General features: G+C 34.5%; 1 protein-coding gene across 2 annotated transcripts in view; it reads right to left on the bottom strand.

Annotated features, from left to right (window-relative positions):
• Positions 1-649: 649 nt before the first annotated feature.
• The window catches only part of PTEN (phosphatase and tensin homolog), a 107,343-nt gene continuing 82,932 nt past the window's right edge, over positions 650-25,060 (bottom strand). For both annotated transcript variants that reach the window (XM_054435653.2, XM_054435654.2), the window contains 4 exons: positions 19,917-20,058; positions 14,187-14,353; positions 11,085-11,309; positions 650-6,898 (listed from right to left, as the gene is read on the bottom strand). In XM_054435653.2, coding sequence (XP_054291628.1) covers positions 6,713-6,898; positions 11,085-11,309; positions 14,187-14,353; positions 19,917-20,058 — 720 coding nt within the window. In that variant the 3' untranslated portion in view covers positions 650-6,712. The remainder of the gene's footprint in view (positions 6,899-11,084; positions 11,310-14,186; positions 14,354-19,916; positions 20,059-25,060) is intronic.

Below are 25,060 nucleotides of genomic sequence, written 5' to 3'. Positions count from 1 at the left end.
AGAATAAACTAGTTACATAGGCCTCATTCAACTGCAAGGGGATGGAAATTTTGGGGAGCATAATGTTTGATAACCATTATCACATGGACCTCACTTTCCACAGCATGTATCACACACAATTTATAATTGTTAATGTAAATTCTGTTTCCTCTACTGGAGTGTAAACTCTTCAAGGGCAGGGATAGAGTGTGTGTTTTGATCACTAATGTATTCCAAACCCATATATACAGCAGGGACTTGATATTTGTTGAATAAAAAGTTTAAAACCGAATAGTCAAAATAATTAACCTTTTTAATTTTTTAAAGGAAAAATACTCTCCATAGGAAGGCATTTCTATTTTTTGTCCATCAGTAGCCAAATGGAACTTGATATAAACACTTCCAGTATGCCAACTTTGGTTTAATGCACAACTTTGAAAATAACTCATTAAAACACACATCAAGATGCTACTAACAAATTCATTAATATCCAAGATTCATTACTTTATGTCAAAGGTCATCCAGGATTAACATTTTCATTACAATGAACTGTGAAATTCCAATGAAAAATGTTTGCCTGAATTAAATTATTTAATCTCTCAAATTGGAAGTCTAGCACTCTTGAAAATCAAATTCACACACACACACACACACACTTACAAACTGCACATTAGGACATGAAGGCAATTTAATGGAAAAAGAAAATAGAAACTGAAAGGGCATCTGTAAAATGTAGGATATCATTTGGACAACTGGATAGAGTAGGCAGAAAATCCTAAAGGTGTACATAAAAAAATAGCCAATAAATGATAGGCTACAGAAAACCACACTGAAACATTTGATGAATTTCACTGCAGTAAACAGGCTTGGCAAACTGAAACACTAGAACCATGACTACAAGCCTCGCTTCATTCCACACAAATAAAATCTCTAACCATTATAAGGACAGATGAGAATCCACATGCAACAGAGGAAATATAAATTATTTTTAATTTTAAAAAATAAAAAATATAAATTCTTGTTAAACACTTGATTTAAAAATATGCAGCTTTATTTTTGAATGTAGTTTTGCTCAAAGATGGCAGTTTACTTATATGTAAAAATGTTTTTAAAATATCAATATATTGGTTTATAAGTTATATACTGCCCTCAGCTAAATATCTTTCACGAAAATTCTCAAATAACTATCAAAAAGAGTTGCATGTTTTTATAAGCCCACTATAATTACTAAACACGGTAATTTTCAGAGCTAAAGGTGAACCATTAATGAAATATTTTTTGATGTGATAAAAGTCACATGAGCATTTGAATTTAAAGACAACTGATAAGCCAACAGCAGCCTTTTTTTGGCAGATGTTAAATTAATTTGCTCTAAATTGAGCAACTGTTTGGGAACTATAAACACTGAAAAGTTCAAACTATAAGGAAGTAGAAAGGTGATGAAGTTTACTAATACAGTGTTTCACACATTCTATTTGACACAATTCCAAATGCAAATGTTTGAGATGATTTTTGAAGAGAAACATCTACAATGTTAAGCTTGTCTATGCTAAACAAATGTAACTTTAATTTACATGTATCATCCTAATGTCAACAATATTTAGACATTCATGATTAAGCCACTGAATTCGAAAGGATTCTCAATAACTACATGTAATCTGCATCTGTGGCATTAGAAAGTAATCAAATCACTGTCCATTTTCTGATGCAATGGAACATCCTACAAATTCATGACAGATATACTAAGCTAAAAAGCTTTGAGATCAGGTACAGTATAAATTTCATTTTTAAAGAATATACACGGATATACAGAAGAAAACATGATTGTATAGTCACTAACATATTAATGATGGCTATGTCTCCAGGTGATAGGATTAGGAGTGAGTATTTTATTGTTGTTGTGATGGGGAAGTAGTCTCAAAATACCTAGCTTAACAACCAGAGCACTACCACCAAAGCAAACTATTTTGTCCTTTCCTGTCTTCACATTACAAACTTTTTAAAGCTACCAACCAATATGAATTTATCTGACTGGCTACACACATTCCGATATACATATCAGAAGGAAGATCTTTTGGAAGATGGAAAAATAGCAAGATTATGGTCATAAAAGAATACTTTGCTCTCAAAAATAAGCAACAATCATTAGGCTTTCTATAGCCACATACAATTAATTCTATAAGAAAGTTGGCTCCAACATTTCATCTTTAAAAAACTTTTTCCATTATCCTGTTTCCTGGTTTTCAGGTACTGTCCTTACAACAGTTTGGACTGAATATTCTTGTTTCCATTCACAAACATTTCTTTCTGAACTAGCAACAGCACTAATCAATAGCTACACTTAAGCCATTTAAGACTAAGCTTTAGATGTGTGTCTAATTATCTGGCAAAAATAAAAGAACCAAAGAGTTTCATGTTAGCAGCAAATTATATTTAAGGGTCTTGATTTTTTTCATAAGCCTTTGGAAGCCTGCATATTAAACACTGGTGAGTTTTAAATTCTCAATGGAAATGGTGATGGCATTTACTGAACCAAGCCAGCTCATATTACAACGTACTAAGGACATGATATAAAAACAAAACTAGCACATTTCTATTTTTCAAACATCACCAAAATATCTTCTTATAAATTAGAATACTTTTAGACTCCAGTATAGTTTTCAACCATACGTATACCCAAGATACTGAAAAATAAAATGTGTGTACACATACACTTCATATTTTACATTATTGCACATTTTTTCATTTACTTTTAAAAAAATTACATGAAGAAAATGTAAACTTGAAATAAGTCCCACTGTAACATTGTCTACTTTATTTTTTAAACACTTGTATAAACTACACTTTATTACCTTACTATGCTTTGTCAAAAGGATATGCTTTAGTCTTCAAGCTTTTAAGAATATTAGAAACAGCATGATTAAATTCAAGTACAAAAAGTCCTTTAGACTATTCCGAAATATCAATTTTTATATGGCACAAGTCATGATGTGTAAATGAAGCTTTCCATATGCTGATGGCAGAGTACAGAATAATAGAGAAAAGCCACAAAATTGAAATCTAAAGTATCAAATCCATTCTGGGGAATTATCTTCAAACATCTGTCACAATAAAAATATGCACAATTTTCCAAGAATCTTGAACTTTTTCAGGACTAGAACGCTATTTAATGTGCTTATACAATTTATGAAGTGATGACTAAAGCCCTAAAAATAAGTGTTTTCTTAATTAAACATGAGTAGACAGATACTCTACTCCCAGGCCATGCTTTTTAAAAAAACAAAAAAACAATAGGCTTTGAAGGACAGCAGGAAAAAAAAAAAAAAACTGAAAACTTTTTATTCACATTTGGCTGCCCATTAATTAAAACTTCAATGGACTTAAGCAATTTGAATTATAAACTCTCATTTAATAAAACACCCACACAATGACAAGAATGAGACTTTAATCAGTTTTAAGTGGAGTTTATAACACTAAGAGATAAAGGGTTGTTAACAAACACAATAACAAATGGACATCTGATTGGGATGAGGCATTATCTTGTACACATCATATTGGTATTTTTGTGTATCCTCAGTGCATAGCATTTACACACAGAGCCACTGCTGCACAGCACAAGAGTATCTGAAGAGGCTGAATCAGAGTAAGGCTGTTTAACAGACTGAAATTTTTTAGTATATATATTCTATATGAAAACAGGTTGAACTTTTGAACTGGCAGGTAGAAGGCAACTCTGCCGAACACTACAGTTAAAGCCCCCACTTTAGTGCACAGTTCCACCCCTTCCATCTGCATGCATGACACATTAACAGTATTTAAAGGTAAACGAGGCACTTTGTGGCAACCACAGCCATCGTTATGAACATATTGCACAAAATTTCTAGAACTAAACATTAAACTTGTACCCTACTTTTATTTTTTAAAGCTGAAACATTTGATGCTGCCGGTAAACTCCACTTAAGTTTATAACCTGTGCCACAGCAAAGAATGGTGACGCTATTTATTCAACTACCCTTTTAAAAGTATGGCAAACATGTTCAAGAGGAGCTACAAAGGACTTGGGATGGTACAGGGCCCAACTGTAAGCTTTCTTAAAAGTGACGCCTTCAAGTAACTTCAGACATGTAAGCTGCTGCACATCCAAAAAGTCTAAGAAAACATTCCAGAAACTCAGAGATTACCTACAGAATGCATTTCAGGCTACTTATGAATACTGCCATAAATAAAGTTTTAATTAGGACTCGAAAACCTTTCAGTCATAGCAATTCTTGTCAAATTCTATGGGGATGGTAACTGAAATAAAGGAGAGTATGTATAATATATATTTATATATATAATATATATAATGCCATTTTTCCATTTCCAATGACTACACCATAAAATGTAAGCAAGGCTTCTCAAAAACACTGAAACATTCAAAATCAAAACCCTCATTCAGACCTTCACATTCCAAAGGAAAAATAATAACAGTGCAAAAGCCCATTATAATGTCATTATTTATGACCTGGCCCTCCATGTTACATATTGGAACAATAAAAGTTACGTTTTAATATGCGGTGCCCGAAATTGTAACAAAGAACAATATTTATAACTATCTTCAAAACACGAAGTTGATTTTCATTTTAGGTAACAATTTTCAGCTTTTATGAAAGACAAGGTGGCATATAAATTTCAATGGTGAGGTGTTAGGAACAGTTGTCTCTAACTTTACCAATTTAACTTATGAGCAATCAATCAATACTCTATATATCAATGTTTAAATATAAATGTGTAAATCCTAAGAGCTTTGTTAAAAATTTAAAAATTGTTGAATGAAACGGACAAGGTATGGAAAACATGTCAACATTATTTACTAAGAATATTTTAGATGAAGTTCTGCCTAATCTATTTGCCATCAAACTCTATAAATGCTGCTCTAGTAGGTCCTATTCAATCTGTATTTGTAAATTAACTAGGTCAGACCACAGCTAGTGAACAATTTCAGCACCAATAAGTTATTGAAAATGGAATTTTATACCATTAAGAAATATAATGGCTGGATATTCAAATGTCAAGGTGAAGGTATAATTTGAAGACACCAAATTTCTGGAAAAAAAAATCCTTTTTAATAGTATCTTCACATTAGCTTTACAATAGTAGTTGTACTCCGCTTAAAATCGTATGCAGTCTGGGCATATCAAATATATGATTTTTTTTTTAAGAAGTGAAATTGAAGTCCTAGTCCCAACTCGGGGGAGCACTATGAAGAAATGATTCAACACTGCACATTAAAAAAAAAAACAAAAAAAACAAACAAAAAAAAACCCTATTCTTTCAATAGCAAATCAATAAAACACATGTAGGACAATTTCTACTGAAAAATCAAATGTCTTTTTTTGTGTGTGCAGCATTGAAAGTTTACTGCAACTCTAATTTCCTTTTTAATACAAATGTCCTTTTTAATATAAACATTATATGTATTCAGTATTCAAGTAAAATTCCCTAACAGTTAATGACATTTTAAAAATGTGCAAAACTGCAAAACTCATTGTAATAGAAGGTGTAAGGTCAAAAGGGTGGAACGGCTGACAGCTATTGAATAAGTGCATCATAAATCTTCAAAGAAAAAAAACGTTTACTGTAGAATCTCAAATTGAAAATTTCTGTGCAGCATTACAAAATATTTTATATTTAATGAGAAAAAAGAAGCTTGCAGGCAGCACATGAAGCATCCACAGCAGGTATATGATTGAAAACTAGTAAAATAAGTGTAAGTTGTTGACTATGTAGGTACTAATAGCATCTGACTTTTAGCACTGGCCTTGATTACACAGGAGATGGAGAAGTCATTACAATTGAGAAAACATATTTAATAAATCATTGTCAATTTTTATAATGTTTCAAGCCCATTCTTTGTTGATAGCCTCCACATTTATATGGTTAAGTCATTGTTGCTGTGTTTCTTACCTATGACATTATTTTTATATCCCTTCATTTGTGGATCTTAAGATGTTGCAGAAGGTTCATTCCTGTACCCCAATACAGATTCACTTCCTTTAGCTGCCTTTTCTAGCACCAATATGCTTTAAAAAAAAAATGCGCAAACAACAAGCAGTGACAGCGGCCAATTCCTCGAATGTCCAGATTAATAACTGTAGCATGCTAAAGAAAGGTGTGTGTAAATAGCTGGAGATGGTATATGGTCCAGAGTCCAGCATAAAATTATTTCCTTTCTGAGCATTCCCTCCATTCCCCTAACCCGAATACATGCATTAGAATGTAGCAAAACTCTTCGGAAACCTCTCTTAGCCAACTGCAAACTTATCTGTTGCCACAAGTGCAAAGGGGTAGGATGTGAACCAGTATATCACAAAGCTCTTTAGCCACTTCAGTTGGTGACAGAACACAAAAGGAAAAAATTCCTACGTATACACATCAGTCTGTCTCCACTTTTTAAAAAACTGGAATAAAACGGGAAAGTGCCATCTTTATTAATCCTAATTGAATTTCAAATGTCCTTTTGACACAAAAAGGTATATACATGACACAGCTACACAACCTTTTTTCAACTGGACAACAAGTGTCAAAACCCTGTGGATGTATAGGGTAAAACAAGATTGGTCAGGAAAAGAGAATTGTTCCTATAACTGGTAATCTGACACAATGTCCTATTGCCATTAAAAAAAAAAAGGTCCATTTTCAGTTTATTCAAGTTTGTTTTCATGGTGTTTTATCCCTCTTGATAAAAAAAAATTCAGACTTTTGTAATCTGTGTATGCTGATCTTCATCAAAAGGTTCATTCTCTGGATCAGAGTCAGTGGTGTCAGAATATCTATAATGATCAGGTTCATTGTCACTAACATCTGGTGTTACAGAAGTTGAACTGCTAGCCTCTGGATTTGACGGCTCCTCTACTGTTTTTGTGAAGTACAGCTTCACCTAGAGAAAGAAAATTTAAAATGAAAACCCATAAATATGACTCATCTTAAACTATTTAGTGAAATACATTTTTAACAGATTAATTTTTTTATTCCATTTTGCAGATGAACATATTAATTTTTAAGCACTGTAACAAACATGATCTTTAAGAGGCCTTTTAAATGACCCTCTTCTTATTAAGATGTTCAACATTTTCTTTCTTGCTAGGTACTGAACAGACAAACTATCAGGATGTTAATACAATTTATTTATTTTTATTTCTGGAGACAGAGTCTTGCTCTGTTGCCAAGCTGGAGTGCAGTGGCATGATCTTGGCTCACTGCAACCTCTGCCTCCCGGGTTCAAGCAACTCTCGTGTCTTAGCCTCCCGAACAGCTAGGGCTACAGGTATACACCACCATGCCCAGCTAATTTTTTGTATTTTAGTAGAAATGGGGTTTCATCATGTTGCCCAGGCTGATCTCAAACTCCTGAGCTCAGGCAAACTGCCTGCCTCAGCCTCCCAAAATGCTGGGATTACAGGTGTGAGCCACCACGCCCAACCTCAATTTTATTTTTTAAGGAATACAAGCAGCAAATATTAACTAAATAATTACGCAAAATAAATGCAGATTGAAAGTCATCAATAGTTTACATAATATAGCATTTGAATTATAAAATTCAATTCACAAACAGCTGAGTTCAAAAAGAATGTTTCTCTTACTACCTATGCGAAAAATCAATGTATTTCTTTGTGTGTGTGTTTTTTTGTTTTTGTTTTTGTTTTTGTTTTTGTTTTGAGACAGGGTCTTGCTCTGTCACCCAGACTAGAGTGCAGTGGCATCTTCACAGCTCACTGCAGGCTCAAACTCCCAGGATCAATCTCAGCCTCCCAAGTAGCTACGACTACAGGTGCATGCCACCACACCCAGCTAGCTTTTATATTTTTTGTAGAGATGGGATTTCACCATGTTGCCCAGGCTGGTCTCAAACTCCTTAGTTCAGGTGATCTGCCCACCTTGGCCTCCCAAAGTGTTGGGATTTTAGGCGTGAACCACTGTGCCCGGCTTCAATGTAGTTTTTGATATAAACAACACTACACAAACACAAACTACTGATCAACATTGATATTTGGGATTTATTAGCCCTAAAAACTTTACCTAAAGGGAGGAAGGAGAGGGACATTAACATAATACAGTGGTCTATAACAGAGAGTCAAGTGCCTTTACATGCCTAGTGAAAACAACTGTCAAAACAACCTTACATGTTAGGTATTTCCATTTCCAAGGGGAGGTAGCTAAGGCCCAGAAAGGTTAGGGAACTTGTTAAAGGCTACATATCTATTAAAAGTAGGTAATGGATGTGAGATTTAAATCAGAAATGACTTCAAATCCCTTCTTCATTATATTATATTGACAGCCTCTCCCTCCCCTATTATCCAAGAGTCATTATCAATTCTTCTTCTCTTACAACCAACATCCACTGCATCAGTAAACTCTTCAAGATAATCTGACAAGTTCTTGTTACCCTTCACTGCCACTATTCTAAGCAGTGAGGGGCAACAAGAAGCAAACATCTTCTCTCATCGTTACTAAACTATTCAAGTGCCTCTTAACTGATCTCTCAGCTTCCATTATTACCCCTTCTCCCTACTTTCCTCACTCATCTATATTTTGAAAGCATGAACACAGGGAATATTAAACACAAAATTCACATTACATCCTTCCTATGCTGAACACACACTAGTATCTTTACACTTGGACTGGTTTTCTTGTCCACTTTGTTTCAGTCAAAATGACTTATCCACTCTTCAGATATACCAAGCTCATTCATTCTCTTGTCTAAGGGCTTTTGCATCTCTACTCTTCCGTCTTTTCCCAGATATTTGTATAACTCACTTATATGATTTAGGCCTCTGCTTAAATGTTATCTGCTTGGTTGGGCCTTCTCTAATCATCTTAGCTAAAAAACAAAAAACATACAAACCAAGATTACTCTCTATCCTGTCTATTTTTTATAGCACTTACTACTATATGACATTGTATTTGTTTACTAATAATGGAGTTTTTATTTGTAAGCACAAATATAAAACATCTTGCAATATTAAAATAGAAAACAATAAAACTAGAGGGAAAAAGACATTTTAAAAGTTAATGGCTGAGCAAAATGCAGATTTAGAGAAAAGAAAGGAAACCTGTGGATTCTAAAGAGAATGTCTAGCCTGGAGGACATGATGTTAAGTAAAGTAAGTCAGGTACAGAAAGATAAATACCATATGTTCTCACTCATATATGGAAGTTAAAAAAGTTGAGCTCATAGGAGTGTGGTTATTAGAGGCCGGGAAAGGGGGTGGGAGGGGAGGATAGGGAGATGTTGGTTAAAAGATAAAAAATTACAGACAAGAGGAATAAATTATAGTGTTCTATAGAACTATAACTAGTCAACAATAATTTACTGTATATTTTCAAATAGCTAGAAGATAGAATTTTGAATGTTCCCAACACAAAGAAATGACAAATGTTTGAGGTGATCCATATGCTAATTATCCTGATTTGATCATCACACACTGCATACATGAAAATATCACTCTGTATCCCATAAATATGTACAATTATTATATATTAAAAAAATTTTTAAAGGGAAACTTCTGAACACTTAAAAAAAATTTAAGGGCTAAAGACATTTAATATTAGATCTATTTTCACTTAAAACATGCAGGGGCCCAAGTATTACTATTACTACCAATATACATACATGCATACATATATGTATGTATATTGGTAGTAATAGAGTGTGTGTGTGTGTGTGTATATATATATATATATATATTTTTTTTTTTTTTTTAGACAGAGTCTTGCTCTGTCACCCAGGCTGAAGTGCACGTACACTGGTGTGATCTCGGCTCACTGCAACCTCCACCTCACAGGCTCAGGCAATTCTTGTGCCTCAGCCTCCCAAGTAGCTGGGATTACAGGTGTGCGACACCATGCCCAGCTAATTTTTGTATTTTTAGTGCAGATAGGGTTTTGCCATATTGGCCAGCTGGTCTTAAACTCCTGGGCCTCAAGTGATCCACCTGCCTTAGCCTCCCAAAATGCTGGGATTACAGGTGAAGTATTACTAGCAATATTCTTAATACTCAGAAGCTACAGTTAGATTTGTTACATGTTAAAAAAAATTGAACGAAAAATAAAGAGAGAGTAAAAAAGAGGAAGAAAAGAGTGTGGTGAATGAACAGGGGAAAATCAGGTAGAATAAGAAATAGGAAGGGGGAAGAAAAAAATGGCAAACAAACATTTGGGAATGTTTACAAATCAGATTTTTTTAATCTGAAGAATTCTCGTCTATAAGTAGATATATATACCTACGTATAAATACATATATCACATATAGACAAAAATGAAACAAACCAAATAATTCTAAGATACAATATAAGGAAATAGGATTTTTAAAAAAAGAATAACAGGGGACGACAATCAGAGGCCTTCAGAGAATATGAGATTGAAGCTAAGTCTGGAAATACGAAGATAGCTATGTGAAGGTCGGGAGAAAAGGCTGAGATGAAAAGGTACAGGGAGAAGGAAAATAACTGGAAAGACTAGAGGCAGAAGCTTAGCATTCTGAAGAACTGAAGAAAGACCAGTATGACTGAATCTCAAGAAGCAAGGAGAGAAGGTGACTAGTGCTGATGTAGGAGGTAGGCCTGTGCTAAATTATGCTGGTCCTTGTAGGTCATGGTAAAAAAAAAAAAACACAAGGTCTTTATAAAGTGTAAACAGAAGTGACACAATCAAGTCTATTTTTAAGATCACTCTGAGGGGTTGAGAATAAATTGGAAGGGAGACAGGAGTGAAAGCAGTAAAAACATTCCATATGAATCATTCCCAAATGACTGAGTTCCCATCCATTTCTTTCCTCTCCCATTCCTACTTCATATCCCAGTCATTTAGCCCCCTCCCGCACCTTTGCCCCAGATTTCGGCAAACAACAAAGAATTGGGAAAAGGAAAAATGCAGCTTTTTTGACGATTGTGTACATTGGGTATTTTATTAAACTTTCATGTTACTGCTACATAAACACTGCTTCGAAATAATACATAAGTTAAAAACTTGTCAAGCAAGTTCTTCATCAGCTGTACTCCTAGAATTAAACACACATCACACACATACAAGTCACCAACCCCCACAAAATGTTTAATTTAACTGACCTTAAAATTTGGAGAAAAGTATCGGTTGGCTTTGTCTTTATTTGCTTTGTCAAGATCATTTTTTGTTAAAGTAAGTACTAGATATTCCTTGTCATTATCTGCACGCTCTATACTGCAAATGCTATCAATTTCTTGATCACATAGACTTCCATTTTCTACTTTTTCTGAGGTTTCCTCTGGTCCTGGTATGAAGAATGTATTTACCCAAAAGTGAAACATTTTGTCCTAAAAAAAAAAAAAAGAAAAAGAAATGAAATGACATCTTTATTTTAATTAATGATGTTTTATTTTTTTAAAAAAGAAAATCTGTCATCTATGTTAAACATTTGCCAAAAAGTCAACAAAATAAACTATCATTTGATATTCTGAATAAAGGTAAACACAAAGACTATTATAAGGCAATCTGAGTTATCTGTTGCATTTTCATTCACGATTTTTCCTCACTCAAATTTTAAATCAAAAATACAATCTCACAAGATCTAAGATAAACTACTTTTGCCTTAAAATTTTAAGTAAAAAAACCTCTTTTCTCGTCTAATATTAGCTTTAAATATGTTTTTAGTTTATGTGTACATACATATAAACAAAATTCAGATATGGATTTAATTTTTTCTACATTTCAAATGAGCTACCTATTCCAAGATTTACTTTAACGAAAGTTCTTGGAAGGTGAGTGCAACTTCCCTGATGACACATGGCAAATACACGTTTACTTCTACAGCAATACAAACATGAGAAGCTCCAGTTTCTTACATGACAATATAATGCTTGAATACTTTCAGAATAAATATGAGGGGGTAGGAAAGAGTACTACTGATTTCTTTTGATGTTATAAAATGCTTGTTTTTAAAAAAAAAAACACTTCCTACTAATAAGATAATACCTTCTTAATAAAAAACCACAACAGAAGTTCATCACTTTAAACCTCTATTAACCAACAAAGAAATCTGACCTGTATAAATCATTTGGCAATTAATGATGTACAGCCTTGTGACATCTTATCTGGTACCTTAAAATGCCATTTAAATCTTTTATTCCAATTTATCTTAAAGTTTTTTATCCCCCAGAAAATAAGATCCTTAAGGATGTTACGTCTTAAACGTCATTGCATCTTTTAACAGTATCTGGCAAAGTAATCTTCTATACAAGTCTTTACAATTTTTTTTTGCTTATTTCAATTATTTTAGCCAGTAATTGTATTTTACTTAGAATTAGAAGAAAATAATCCAACAATATTTAAATAACAAAAAGGTGAATTCTATATATATATATGGATTATACTAAAACTTTTTGTCTGTTTTAATCACAGCATATTCTTAAATAAGGCAGCGAAAATCAATAAAATGGAAATGTATGTAGTCAAGGATAAACAAATAAATCATAAATATTTAATCTAACCTTCAATTTTGCATGTGTTAAAGTACAGATGAAGGGAAATAAGAATTAGTAAATTCCTAAAGGTATGCAGAGATGATGATGTAGATGCCTATTTTTGAAAGCAAAATAAAACTTACTAGTTATCTTAATTTTAAAACAGTTGCTAATACTTCCTGGGTTATCAAAAAATAATTTTTCTAAGTTATTGAGATATATTTAACTTTTATTTGTACAGATGATAGGAAATGGGTTTCTGGTTAAAAAAAAAAGTTCAGCATATTTTGATTTTTTTTTCCCAGCTACTTGGATTCTGGATAAAGGAAAATTATCTCTCTACTGATACGTCAAAGCAGCATTTAAAATTTTACAGTAAATGAAACTTCCTCTTATTTTCTTTCAAAAGAAAAGCTAAAAATCAGAAAAACTAAATAAATCCTATCATTGAGAATGTTTAAAGATTGGCAATATGCTATCTAGTATGTTTAACAAGCCAGCAACACTACAAAGTTAGTCCTTTTCTTCATTACTATCTAAAAATGTTGCACCTTAGTCTCACTTTAAATATTCACATTTAATATTTTAAATGAAGACAGTTGGTTTTTTTTTTTTCTTTTTTTTTTTTGAGACGGAGTTTCACTCTTGTTGCCCAGGCTGGAGTGCAATGGTGCATTCTTGGCTCACTGCAACCTCCGCCTCTCGGGTTCAAGCAATTATCCTGCCTCAAGCCTCCTGAGTAGCTGGGAAAACAGGCGCCTGCCACCACACCTGGCTAATTTTTTTGTATTTTTAGTAGAGATGGGGTTTGACCATGTTGGCCAGGCTGGTCTCGAACTCCTGACCTCAGGTGATCTGCCCGCCTCAGCCTCCCAAAGTGCTGGAATTACAGGCGTGAGCCACCGCACAGGGCCGATAGTTGGTTTTAAAATAAGTTATTGCCTTCTCTAAATACAGATCAATCAAATTCAAACTTCATTAACTTTCTAAACCTGCAAATTTAAATACCATGTTTCCATTCTTTATTACTTCCTCTTCATACTGATTTCTCTCCTAGTTAAAAAACTAATCAGTAAATCCACAGAAGCTAAATAGAAAATAATCAAGTCTTAAGAAACGTAAGGCCAGGCATGATGGCTCACACCTATAATTCCAACACTTTGGGATGCCGAAGCGTGAGAACTGCTTGTGCCCAGGAGTTTGAGACCAGCCTGGGCAACACAGTGAGACCCTGTTCCTAGAAAAATAAAAATTAAAACAATTAGCTGGGTGTGGTGGCACATGCTTGTAGTCTTAGCTACTCAGCCTGGGCAATAGAACAAGACCCTGTCTCAAAAAGGGAAAAAAGAAAAAAAAAAAAAAAAAAAAAAGGAAAGAAAAAGAAACATAAGCCAAAATGGAGAAAAAGTGGTTTGTGTCACTACATAAGACCACAGAACAGATCTCATTTCTACCTATAGACCAAAATTTTTAAAATATTGGTCCCATGCTAATTTCTTCTCAGTTAACCATCCTTGTTAAGAAAAATCCCTCTCATGCTACAATGCCATAAGTCCTTTTCCTTCAAACAGGATTATTTACCCTTATAATGTCTCACCAATGCCAGAATAAGCAAAACACCTGCAGATCTAATAGAAACAAATTATAGTTCCTTACATGTCATAAAATAAAATATAGCTTTTAATCTGTCCTTATTTTGGATATTTCTCTCAATGATAGTAAAGTGCAAACCTTTTTTAGCATCTTGTTCTGTTTGTGGAAGAACTCTACTTTGATGTCACCACACACAGGTAACGGCTGAGGGAACTCAAAGTACATGAACTTGTCTTCCCGTCGTGTGGGTCCTGAATTGGAGGAATATATCTTCACCTTTAGCTGGCAGACCACAAACTGAGGATCTGCATGGTTAAATACATACTAGTATTATTGCACAGGCAATGCCTTTAACTGTCAAACTGTCAAAAACGATTTTAATGATTAATATCAACAATATACACAAAATATGGATTCTGCATCTGCAATCTTGATGTAAGGCAAATCAATTGAAATAAATGAAATAAAAATATAAACAATGTAAGATTTTCTCCAGTTTGAGCCTTCAAAATAAGGTCCTATTACTTGTATAAAAGTCAATTCCTATTTCATGAATAGTAAGTCCCAAGATTAGACTTCTAGCAGCAGAGTAACTTCAAAACTTTAACATTAAAATCATACTAAAAATCCTAATACAAATAAAAACTTTAAGCATGAAAAATGGTGAAATAATTATCTGGTACATTTGTGAATTACATCAAAAGTGACTTTTAAGACAAATATCAACAGGCAGTAGTCAGGAAAAATTTTTAAATGTAAAGAAGACAGATATTTACTATAGTATTCTTAAGTCTCTAGCATGTGGCAAAGATCACAAAATACAAATCATTACATGTTCACAAGAGAAAGAGGATAAAACCTATAACAATGTTATAAAAAATTTCAAAAACACAAGTCTAAATATTTATAAAAAAAATTAACCATCGTTCATTTTCCTATAGCTCACATTTTAAAGGTATATAATGCCATCATCATAAGAAACAGAAACAAGAGATTTGAAATTTCTGTAAAGAAATGTAACAGACTTCAAGTAAAAACTGCAGCACAACCTTCCTTTCCTCCATAACACCTCATTTTCATTAACAAGTATTCTGGCTTTGGCTCATGTCTGTTTTAAATAACTGGTAAAAAATAAAGTAACTGGTAAAATATAACTTCTCAAAATTCATCATGCTTTTACACTAGCAATTCAACCAAATGGTGGGAAAGTGTGTTAAGGGAAGGACTGTATGTTTTATTTTTTAAATCTACTTATAAATTCATTTATAGCTAATGACCTTAATGACAGAAATTAAAGACTGATGAATGTTATGATCCCAGGACTTCAAAAACTTAAAGTTACCTAAATAATTTGACAAAGTATAATTCACTTGTCATACGCTGAGGAATTAGAAAACAAAAGTCCATTACAAAGACATTTATTAACCTTAGGAGGTTAAGAAGTGCCATTTGAAGAAAACATGCCAAGATAATAGAGAAACAGGAACACAAGCTTACATAAAGTGTATGAGAAATATTATATATATTTAAATATATTTTATATTTATATTACATATATATATAAAACAAAAAATTCTCAGCACCAAAAGGTGTCACTATTCTAAAAGATAAACAAAAGTCTTACATTTTTATCAATGTGACTGAGAACAAGGCAAAAGCTAAACCAAGTTAAATGAAATTTCCAGTTTAGTAAACACCTACTACTATTTCTATGTAATATCTAAAGCAATATCAGCAATCACATAATATGTTTGATAAAAGCATGCGGGTTATTCCAACATGGTCTTCTAAGACACTTATTATTTGAAAAAGCTATGACAAACAGGAGAAATATTACACCAACAATCTATCAATAAATTTCACTTCCTTGACTCAAAGTTCAAAGTGCAATGAGCCATTTCACAAGACTTTATGTGATACTGAAATTTCACTGGGAAATCTAACTTCAAGAAGCAAATAAAGTAGGATTCCAAAGCTGTGATAAAATTAACCAGAATAAAATTGCAAAACTTCCTTGTAATCTTTTTAATTTAAGCTCCATTAATTCAGAATCTGATAATCCTGATTTTAGGACTTTAAAAAGCAAATTAATAGTATTTCCAGGTTTCAATTAAACTACATCTAAAATGTACATCTTCAAATATTTTAGTATTATATAAAAAAAGTATAAGTAGTAAAGATTTCCCCAATCACTAAAGAAAATAATCTTCTCTACAATACGGATATCATGTTTCAGATAGATAAGACCTAACTAAGCAGAAGTCCAATATTAGTATGGTTCTGTGGACTTCTACAATATATATCCTCGGATATGACTATGTTCCAAAAAATAAATAACAAGATCCAGACCTAGTAATATAGTTTGGATATCTTTCCCTCCCAAATCTCAGGTTGAATTGTAATCCCCAGTGCTAGAGGTAGGGCCTGGTGGAAGATGCTTGAATCATGGGGGCAGATCCCACATGAATGGCTTGGGCCATCCTCTTGGTGATAAGTGAGATGGCATTTAAAAGTGGGTGGCACCTTCTCCCCGCCGCTCCTTCTCTTTCTTGCTCCCATTCTCACCATGCTCCCCTTTTGCCTTCAGCCATGATTGGAGGCTTCCTGAGGCCCCCCCAGAAGCAGATGCTGCTATGCTTTCTGTACAGCGTGCAGAACCATGAGCCAATTAAAGAAGAATTTATAAAGAAAACAGGTTAAACCTGTTTAATACTCAGTGTCAGGTATTTCTTTAAAGCAATGCAAAAACAGACTAATACACCTAGTAAATGAAAATCAGAATGTAGAGAATGGAATGATAGATAGTGGAGACTTGAAAGGGTGAGGAGATGATAAATTACTTAATGGGTACAATGTATATTATTCAGATGATGGACAACCTAAAAGCCCTGACTTGAAACTATACAATCTACGCATGTAACAAAATTACACTTGTGTCCCTAAATCTATACAAGCAAAACAATTTTTTAAGTCAGAATTAAATTTCCTTGGATATATACATATTGTTATAGTCTTGAATGAAAACCACATTGATCATCTTTTAGTAACATTTTTAACCCTGTTAAATGTCTAGAATATAGTAGCTTTTTCCATCACTTAGAAATATTAAAACAAAAATCAAGTAAGAAAAAGCTGCCAATCCCTACAGAAGATGCTGTATTTTTCAGCACTATCTGTTTTCTTCATTGATTCCTCTTCTTCTTCCTAAACCCAAGTTGCCATTCTTATCTCAGTCCTCACCCTCTCCTTTTCTTCCTTTCCTCCAAGCCTTCCCATGCCCAAACTCCACACCATTATTTACATGAAAGGCTTAACTACTCTCCCTTTCCTGATGATGCCCAAAATATCGATATATCTCCTACCTAGATTCGAACCCATACTCCCAAGTACCCACTGAATATTGTCATGTGAGAAGCTCACTTTTACCGGATTTAAAACACGTTTAAAACCAAAATATCAACATTAATGTCTCCAAGTCTCAGATTCACTTTGCTTTCTTTCTGAGACTATTTCACCTGACTGGGCTCAAAACTTTTACAAAATCTTTGGCTATAAATGGCAAATAAAAAATTAATGAAATCCCATTTGATTGTCTTAGCATACCTGCATTAAGGCAAGTTTTATTACTGGTTTCTTTTCCACTATTTTTTCATCTTGCGATTATAACTTTGCATACAACTATCCTTAAAACATGGTTGAATCCTCAAGTATTATCATGACATCTCAGTATTTATGAAATCAAGTCTGTTATCCCCATTCAGGATCCCCTAACAGTCAGTCACACGTTCCATACCTATTCTCTGTCACTACATTCTTGTCCAGCTTTTTCCTTCTGCTGCACTTCAACTCAAGCTATTTCCCATTGCCTGTAATATTTCTTTCAGTAGTTTTTAATTAATTAATTAATTTATTTTTTTAAGACGGAGTCTCACTCTTACCGCCCTGGCTGGAGTGCAATGACGCAAACTCGGCTCACTGCAATCTCCACCTTCGGCTTCAAGCGATTCTCCTGCCTCAGCCTCCCAAGTAGCTGGGACTACAGGCACGCATCGCCGTGCCTGGCTAATTTTTGTATTTTAGTAGAGACAGGGTTTCACCATGTCGGCCAGCCTGATCTCAAACTCCTGACCTCAGGTGATCTATCCACCTTGACCTCCCAAAGTGCTGGGATTATAGGCGTGAACCACTGCGTCTGGCCACTTCTTTCAGTTTTAATGCCAATCTAAACTGTATGTTTTCTTTAATGTTCAATAAAGAGCTGGTGAACTTCCTTTAAGAAACTGTTTGACAACCTTCAAAACTTTTCTGAATGTAGCATTTATAATTTATATACACAACTTCCCATTTCTTTTATTTTAGATTTATTTATTTATTTCTAAGACAAAGTCTTGCTCCGATGCCCAGGCTGGAGTGCAGTGGCATGATCTCGGCTGACTGCAACCTCTGCCTCCTGGGTTCAAGCGATTCTCCTGCCTCAGCCTCCCGAGAAGCGGACTACAGGTGTGCGCCACCATGCCCAGCTAATTTTTGTGTTTTTAGTAGAGATGGGGTTTCACCTTGTTGTCCAGGCTGGTCTCGAACTCCTGAGATTGAGCGATCCGCCTGCCTCAGCCTCCCAAAGTGCTGGGGTTACAGGTGTGAGCCTCGTGCCTAGCCCCACAACCTCCCACTTGATTACATATAGCTCATATTTTATTAAAACTTTACTACAGTGTTAAATCATAGTACATAAGAGGAAACTAGAAAATGAGGAAAGATTACTAAAGTGAATGTTTTCTTTCCCTTAATATCTCCATGATACTCTATACCTTTCTCTTGCCTCTTACACTGATATCAATACTATAGGAAGAGCATGAGTTTTTTCTTCCTTTTTCCTTCTCTATGTATCTGTTACATTCATTTGTCAGTCACTTCCAACAGCTCAGTACCTTGCATTCAGCAGTTTTAAAAATTGTACTGAGATGAAAAGAGCATCAATGAGACTCTTTAGAAGACTTTAACATGCTATACTAATAAATCTGTGGTCTTTGATAAAGTTATCTGTCTCTAAGAATACAGAAAAGATCTGATGAGGATGATCGCACCTATCTGACAAACAACATCGGAGAAGTAGAATAGGATCAGGATGACTGAGGTAGACTTATAGAGATTCAGGTAAAAGGGAGAAATAAATAGAGGCAGACATCAGTGACATAATCTGTATTTAGTACTTATCCAGGAAGTTTCAGATTTCAAAGTCTCTTCATTTTATTGATAAGCAAACTCAAAGAGAGGTAGATGATATGCTCAGGGTTATACAATAGATTATTGACAGATCTAGGACTGGAATCTGGATCTAAATCCAGGTTTTCTCTAACACTCCACATACTTTTGATTCCTATTCTTTACTCATCATACTTCAGCTTGCTGCCATGTCTTATCACTTCTTCCTTTCCTTTTCATTGCTTTGTCACCATTACTGTCAATACCTAGTCTTCCTAAGATATTACGGAATTGATCCCTGCCCTAAGACCAGCAAATTGCTGAACTCCTCTGGTGGACCTCTGCTGGACCTCATGCTGGACCTCTGATGGGACAGGTTCTTCCATCATCTAGTCAGAGTTGGGCTGTATTTGGTGGTTATAACACAGAATATTTCTTTCATAAATATAATTTGGCTTCGACTACATTAAAACCCATTGCTTTTGGCTTCTTTAGCCCAATGAGTTGAACAACAAAGCTAATTAATTTGTTCAAATGCTTCAGAAATATAGTCTCCTGCATAAATTTCAAATGTGGTAAATTTCTTTCTAAATTTTTATATAAACTTCTAGATATGGTAAGAAAACTGTTCCAATACATGGAAGGATGAGAATTTCAAGCACTTACTGCAAGTTCCGCCACTGAACATTGGAATAGTTTCAAACATCATCTTGTGAAACAACAGTGCCACTGGTCTATAATCCAGATGATTCTTTAACAGGTAGCTATAATAATACACATAGCGCCTCTGACTGGGAATAGTTACTCCCTGGTGGACAGAAAAAAAAGAGAAGCCAAATTCAAAAAAAATGTTCCATTATAGTTATTTCACTAAATTGCTATGGTAACTGGGTCGTAGCCATTTAAGAACATATATACATTAGAAATTTGACCTTAAATGATTTAATACTTAAATCCAGCTCAATAATAAATAAGAGCAATATCAATACAAAGGATATCAGAATAACTCTCCTCCCTTAAAACAATTATCGTAACACCCCATTTATTCAAAGGTCACAACAGCGCTCTGACCCATGAACCCCATAGGCAAAGGCCACTGCATATCCAAAATAAGTGTCAAAGGCCTCTGCCCTACAGCTATGCTCTTTACACCTAGGGCTCCCCACAAGGATTTATGGACTCCTTAAACACACAGCTCCTCACAAACTTGATTACCTACTTTCCAGGGGAAAGAGTATCAGAATCAGCAAACTAGATAGAGGCATATTGCCTTTAAGGCAGAAACAGCAGTAGCAAAAAGTGATGCTGGCATTAGAGCCCAACAAAAACAGGACTATGCAGTTGATGTAAATGTGTGCAACAATCTCCTAACACAGGTAAAGCTATCCTTGTACTATATGCATCTCTTTGTTGAAGAAACCAGGGAAAAATGAAGTGTTTTAGAAAATGTAAGTATTACAAATGATTAAAATATATCTAGTTCTCAAGAGTTTATTAAACAATAAAACATAAATAAAATTATGTAATACATGTGGCACTTAATAGGGGAAGCTGAGTTATCTAAAGAGAAAAATCTAACATGTACAATAATGCATTCACTAACGAAGATGAATAAATGAGGTATTTAAGGGTTTTTTTATTAGACATGTGACTTCAGAAAAATCCAACCTAAAAATGTAAGACAAACAATAAGCAACATTAAGAAGTTTAACGGTAAAAGTAACTTACAGAAAACTGTACTTTAAATGAAAGTATACTCAAGAGGAAAAAGAATTTGCAATTATTTCTCTTTAAGTTACTACTGGCATCTAAATCTCCCCAGTGTCTTAAAAATTCTGGACACAACCGTCTTCTCCCTAATGAAAAATATAAAACATATTTATGTGAATTTAAAAACGGGCCAGGTGCAGTGGCTCACAACCTGTAATCCCAGCACTCTGGGAGGCCGAGGTGGGCTGATCACTTGAGGTCAGGAGTTGGAGACCAGCCTGGCCAACATGGTGAAACCTTGTCTCTACCAAAAATACAAAATATTAGCTGGGCGTGGTGGTGTGTACCTGCAGTCCCAGTTACTTGGGAGGCTGAGGCAGGACAATCACTCGAGCCTGGGAGACGGAGGTTGCAATGAGCTGAGATGGCGCCACTGCACTCCAACCTGGACCACAGAGACAGACTGTCTCAAAAAACAAACAAACAAACAAAAAACCAGGTATGCTGAATAGCAAGTATGTAGGTATCCACTGTAGTACTCCTAATATTTTTTCAAAGATGAGCATGATTTTATTATAGACAATTTACAAACGTGTGTGTGTGTGTGTGTGTATAAATGTCAAAAAAAGAAAATAGGTATAAACCATTTCAAATCATGACAAGTGATTTAAGATTTTGGCCACAGTATAAAGACCACAATTTTATAAATAAAAGACTTGTATTTGAATGCTGATAGTCAAAATACAAACTGTGATGTGTTTTCGAAGGAAAATGAGGACAATAATATGTACCCTTCCTTCTTAACAGGGTTCTCATGAGGATCAAACACCAGATGCAGTTACACAAAAGCATGCTAAAACTACAAAATGGTACACAGTTTTAGCAATTCCGTACTTGTATTGAAGGTACAGTTTTGGAATAGCTGGAATTTTATTTCTATATAATTTTCTTAACAAAACAGTAAAAGGAAGGTAAAGTAGTAGTACTTTGAAGAGCAGTACTACTACTCTTCATACTCTTCATTAAAACATTAAAAATTATTAAAGTTAAAAAATGTAAACTTACAATGATTTATTACATCACATTTAATGTAATTGCAGCAAACAACTGTCATTCATGTTTAGCAAGATAAATACAGAATTGCTAAGCAGAAAGGAAATATCACATGGAAGATGAGTGGGAGGGGTACTTTTTTTAACCATGTGAATTTTTTAACCATATGCATTTATTATCTAGTCAAAATATGCAATAAGATTAACAAAAATTAAGTCAATGCAAGTCTACGAGGAGACCACATTGTCAACATTATTTGTTGGGGTTTAGTGGATGACATTTTTCTCTTTATCTCCATTTTTGGCATAAGTTTGTGTGCAATAATAAGATTTCAAAGCTTTAGGTTTTTTCAAGTAGCAAGTGATTAGTAGTGTACCTATAATGTAGGTGATTATACATTCTGTTAATCCTTACCCAAAAAAGGACAGGCAACATAAAAAATATATAAATCTACTAGTTGTCAACATTGGGTGAATAATCTATGTATGAATACCAGTTGAAACAAAATTACTGACAATTCAAAGAAAAACATGGAAATGTACATTTTAAAATTTAATCAATTAGTTTACCATCAATATTACACAGTCTATTTTCTTAACTTTGCAATTCTTATCTACCTGCTGCCTTGTCAGCACCCAAATTCCAACATTTCTAGATTAACAAATATTAAAAAGTTGGGAGGCTCACATGTATCTGTTTCAGAGTCTCCAATGTGACCTCCTCATTCTAGTCCTATCTCTCTGAGCCATGATGCACACTCACTAAAATTGAATTAACACCTGCAATATAGGATTTCCAATGAGTGGAAAGTCCACACGAAATTAAAATTTTACTCATCTTTAAAAGCTTATACATATGAATAAAAGGCTGTAAAGCTCTTGCAGATTAAAAAATACTCTGTGTTTTCAAATTTTTCTTTTTGAGATGGAGTCTTGCTCTGTCACCCAGTCTGGAGTGCAGTGGTGGGATCTCAGCTCACCGCAACCTTGCCTCCCGGGTTCAAGCAATTCTCCTGCCTCAGCCTCCCGAGTAGCTAGGACTGTAGGAATGGCCACTGAGCCTGGCTAACTTTTGTATTTTCAGTAGGGAAGGGGTTTCAGCATGTTGGCCAGGCTGTCTTGAACTCCTGACCTCAAGTGATCCACTCACCTTGGTCTCCCAAAGTTTAGGGATTACAGACCTAAGCCACTGTGCCTGGCCTAAAATTTTTCATTTTTCATGTAAATTAAGGCTAATAAAGGCCACTTTTATTCTCTAACCAAGAACTTTTAAGTTAAATTGATCTGTAACTACACACACACACACACCCCCCCAAGGGTACAGTTCTACTTTCTACTAGTAGTAACTCTCCTTTTCCACTTTAATTGTGAGGAAAATTATTTACACAGCTGACCCTTGAACACAGGTTTGAAATGTGTGGGTCCACTTATATATATGGATTTTTTTTCAATAAAATTTTTCAGAGATTTCAACAATTTGAAAAAACCTGCAGAAACATAGACTAGAAATATCAAAAAGTTAAGAAAAAGTTAGGTTTATGTCATGACTACATAAAATATACGTAGATTATTAGTCTGTTTTATCATTTACTGCCATAAAATATACACAAACCTATTATAAAAAGTTAAAATTCATCAAAACATATGCACACAAACCTTAAGACCAGACATAATACCACTTGTAGTCAAGATAAATGTAAACAAATGCAAAGATGCAGCATTAAATCATAGCTACATAATATTAACTGTAGTACATACTATACTACTGTTAAAATCTCATAGCTAACTTCTGTTGCTACTGCAGTGAACTCAAGGGTTGCAAGAATCTATTTAAAACACCGTGTGACACTAATCATCTCTGTATGATCAGCTCATCTCTCCAGTAAATTGTGTATTGCAATCAAAAGCTATCTCTCTCACGGCTCTTGTGTGTTTTTCTCTTTTTTTTTTTTTTTTTTTTTTGAGACAGAGTCTCGTTCTATCATCCAGGCTGGAGCACAGTAGCACGATCTCGGCTCACTGCAACCTCCGCCTTCTGGGATCAAGCGATTCTCCTGCCTCAGCCTCCCGATTAGCTGGGATTACAAGGCACATGCCACCATGCCTGGCTAATTTTTTTATTTTTAATAGAGACGGGGTTTCACCATGTTAGCCAGGATGGTCTCAATCTCCTGACCTCATGATCCGCCCGCCTTGGCCTCCCAAAGTGCTGGGATTACAGGCGTGAGCCACCGTGCCCGGCCCTCTTGTGTAGTTTTCACTGTGCTTAGTGCAATGCCGTAAACCTTAACACCATGAGACCCATATGAAGTGCCAATAGTAATGATGGAAGTGCTTTCAAGAAGTAGAGAGAAGTCATAGACATTATAAGAATAAAGTGACTTGCTTGATATGTACAGTAGATAGGTACAGCTGTAGCTGCTGGCCATTTCAGACAGATGCCTCATCTTGTAAACAGCAACATAAATGTATGGTGCCAATAAATACACTACAATATTGTAAATGTATTTTCTCTTCCTTATGATTTTCTTGATACATGTTCTTTTCTCTAGTTTACTTTATTGTTAAGAATATACTATATAATACATATACAAAATATGTGTTATTGCCTGTTTATGTTATGGGTTGGGCTTCTGGTCAACAGTGGGCTACATTATCAAACGGTCAACTGTATCCTTAACCTTTTTTCCTCAAATACAACTTTCAATTCTAGCTTTAGCTAAAAAACTTTAGCTAAACTAAAGAACTTCAGCCATCACTCTTTCAACTTCTTTATGTTCACAGACCAGGAGGTAGACCTCAGAAGTATATTTAGTGTTCCTCCTAATATTCCTTCCAACCCCCTTTCCTACAGCTTTGCCTATTTCAAACCCATATCACTCAGTAACTCTTCTGGTATACACTTTTTAAACTCTTGACCACAACGATTTTAGCACTTTGTTCTCCCAACCTTTCTTTTTATCCTGACCAACACATCACCTTTGATGAATTCAGCTCCTGCTTTACTGGGAACCCTGAGGTCATCCAATATGAACACTCAAAATTCCC

Source organism: Pongo pygmaeus, chromosome 8 (assembly GCF_028885625.2).
Source record: "Pongo pygmaeus isolate AG05252 chromosome 8, NHGRI_mPonPyg2-v2.0_pri, whole genome shotgun sequence".
NCBI classification, from domain to species: domain Eukaryota; kingdom Metazoa; phylum Chordata; class Mammalia; order Primates; family Hominidae; genus Pongo; species Pongo pygmaeus.
Note: the sequence above shows the minus strand (reverse complement) of the source record. Positions and strands in the feature narration are given on the sequence as shown.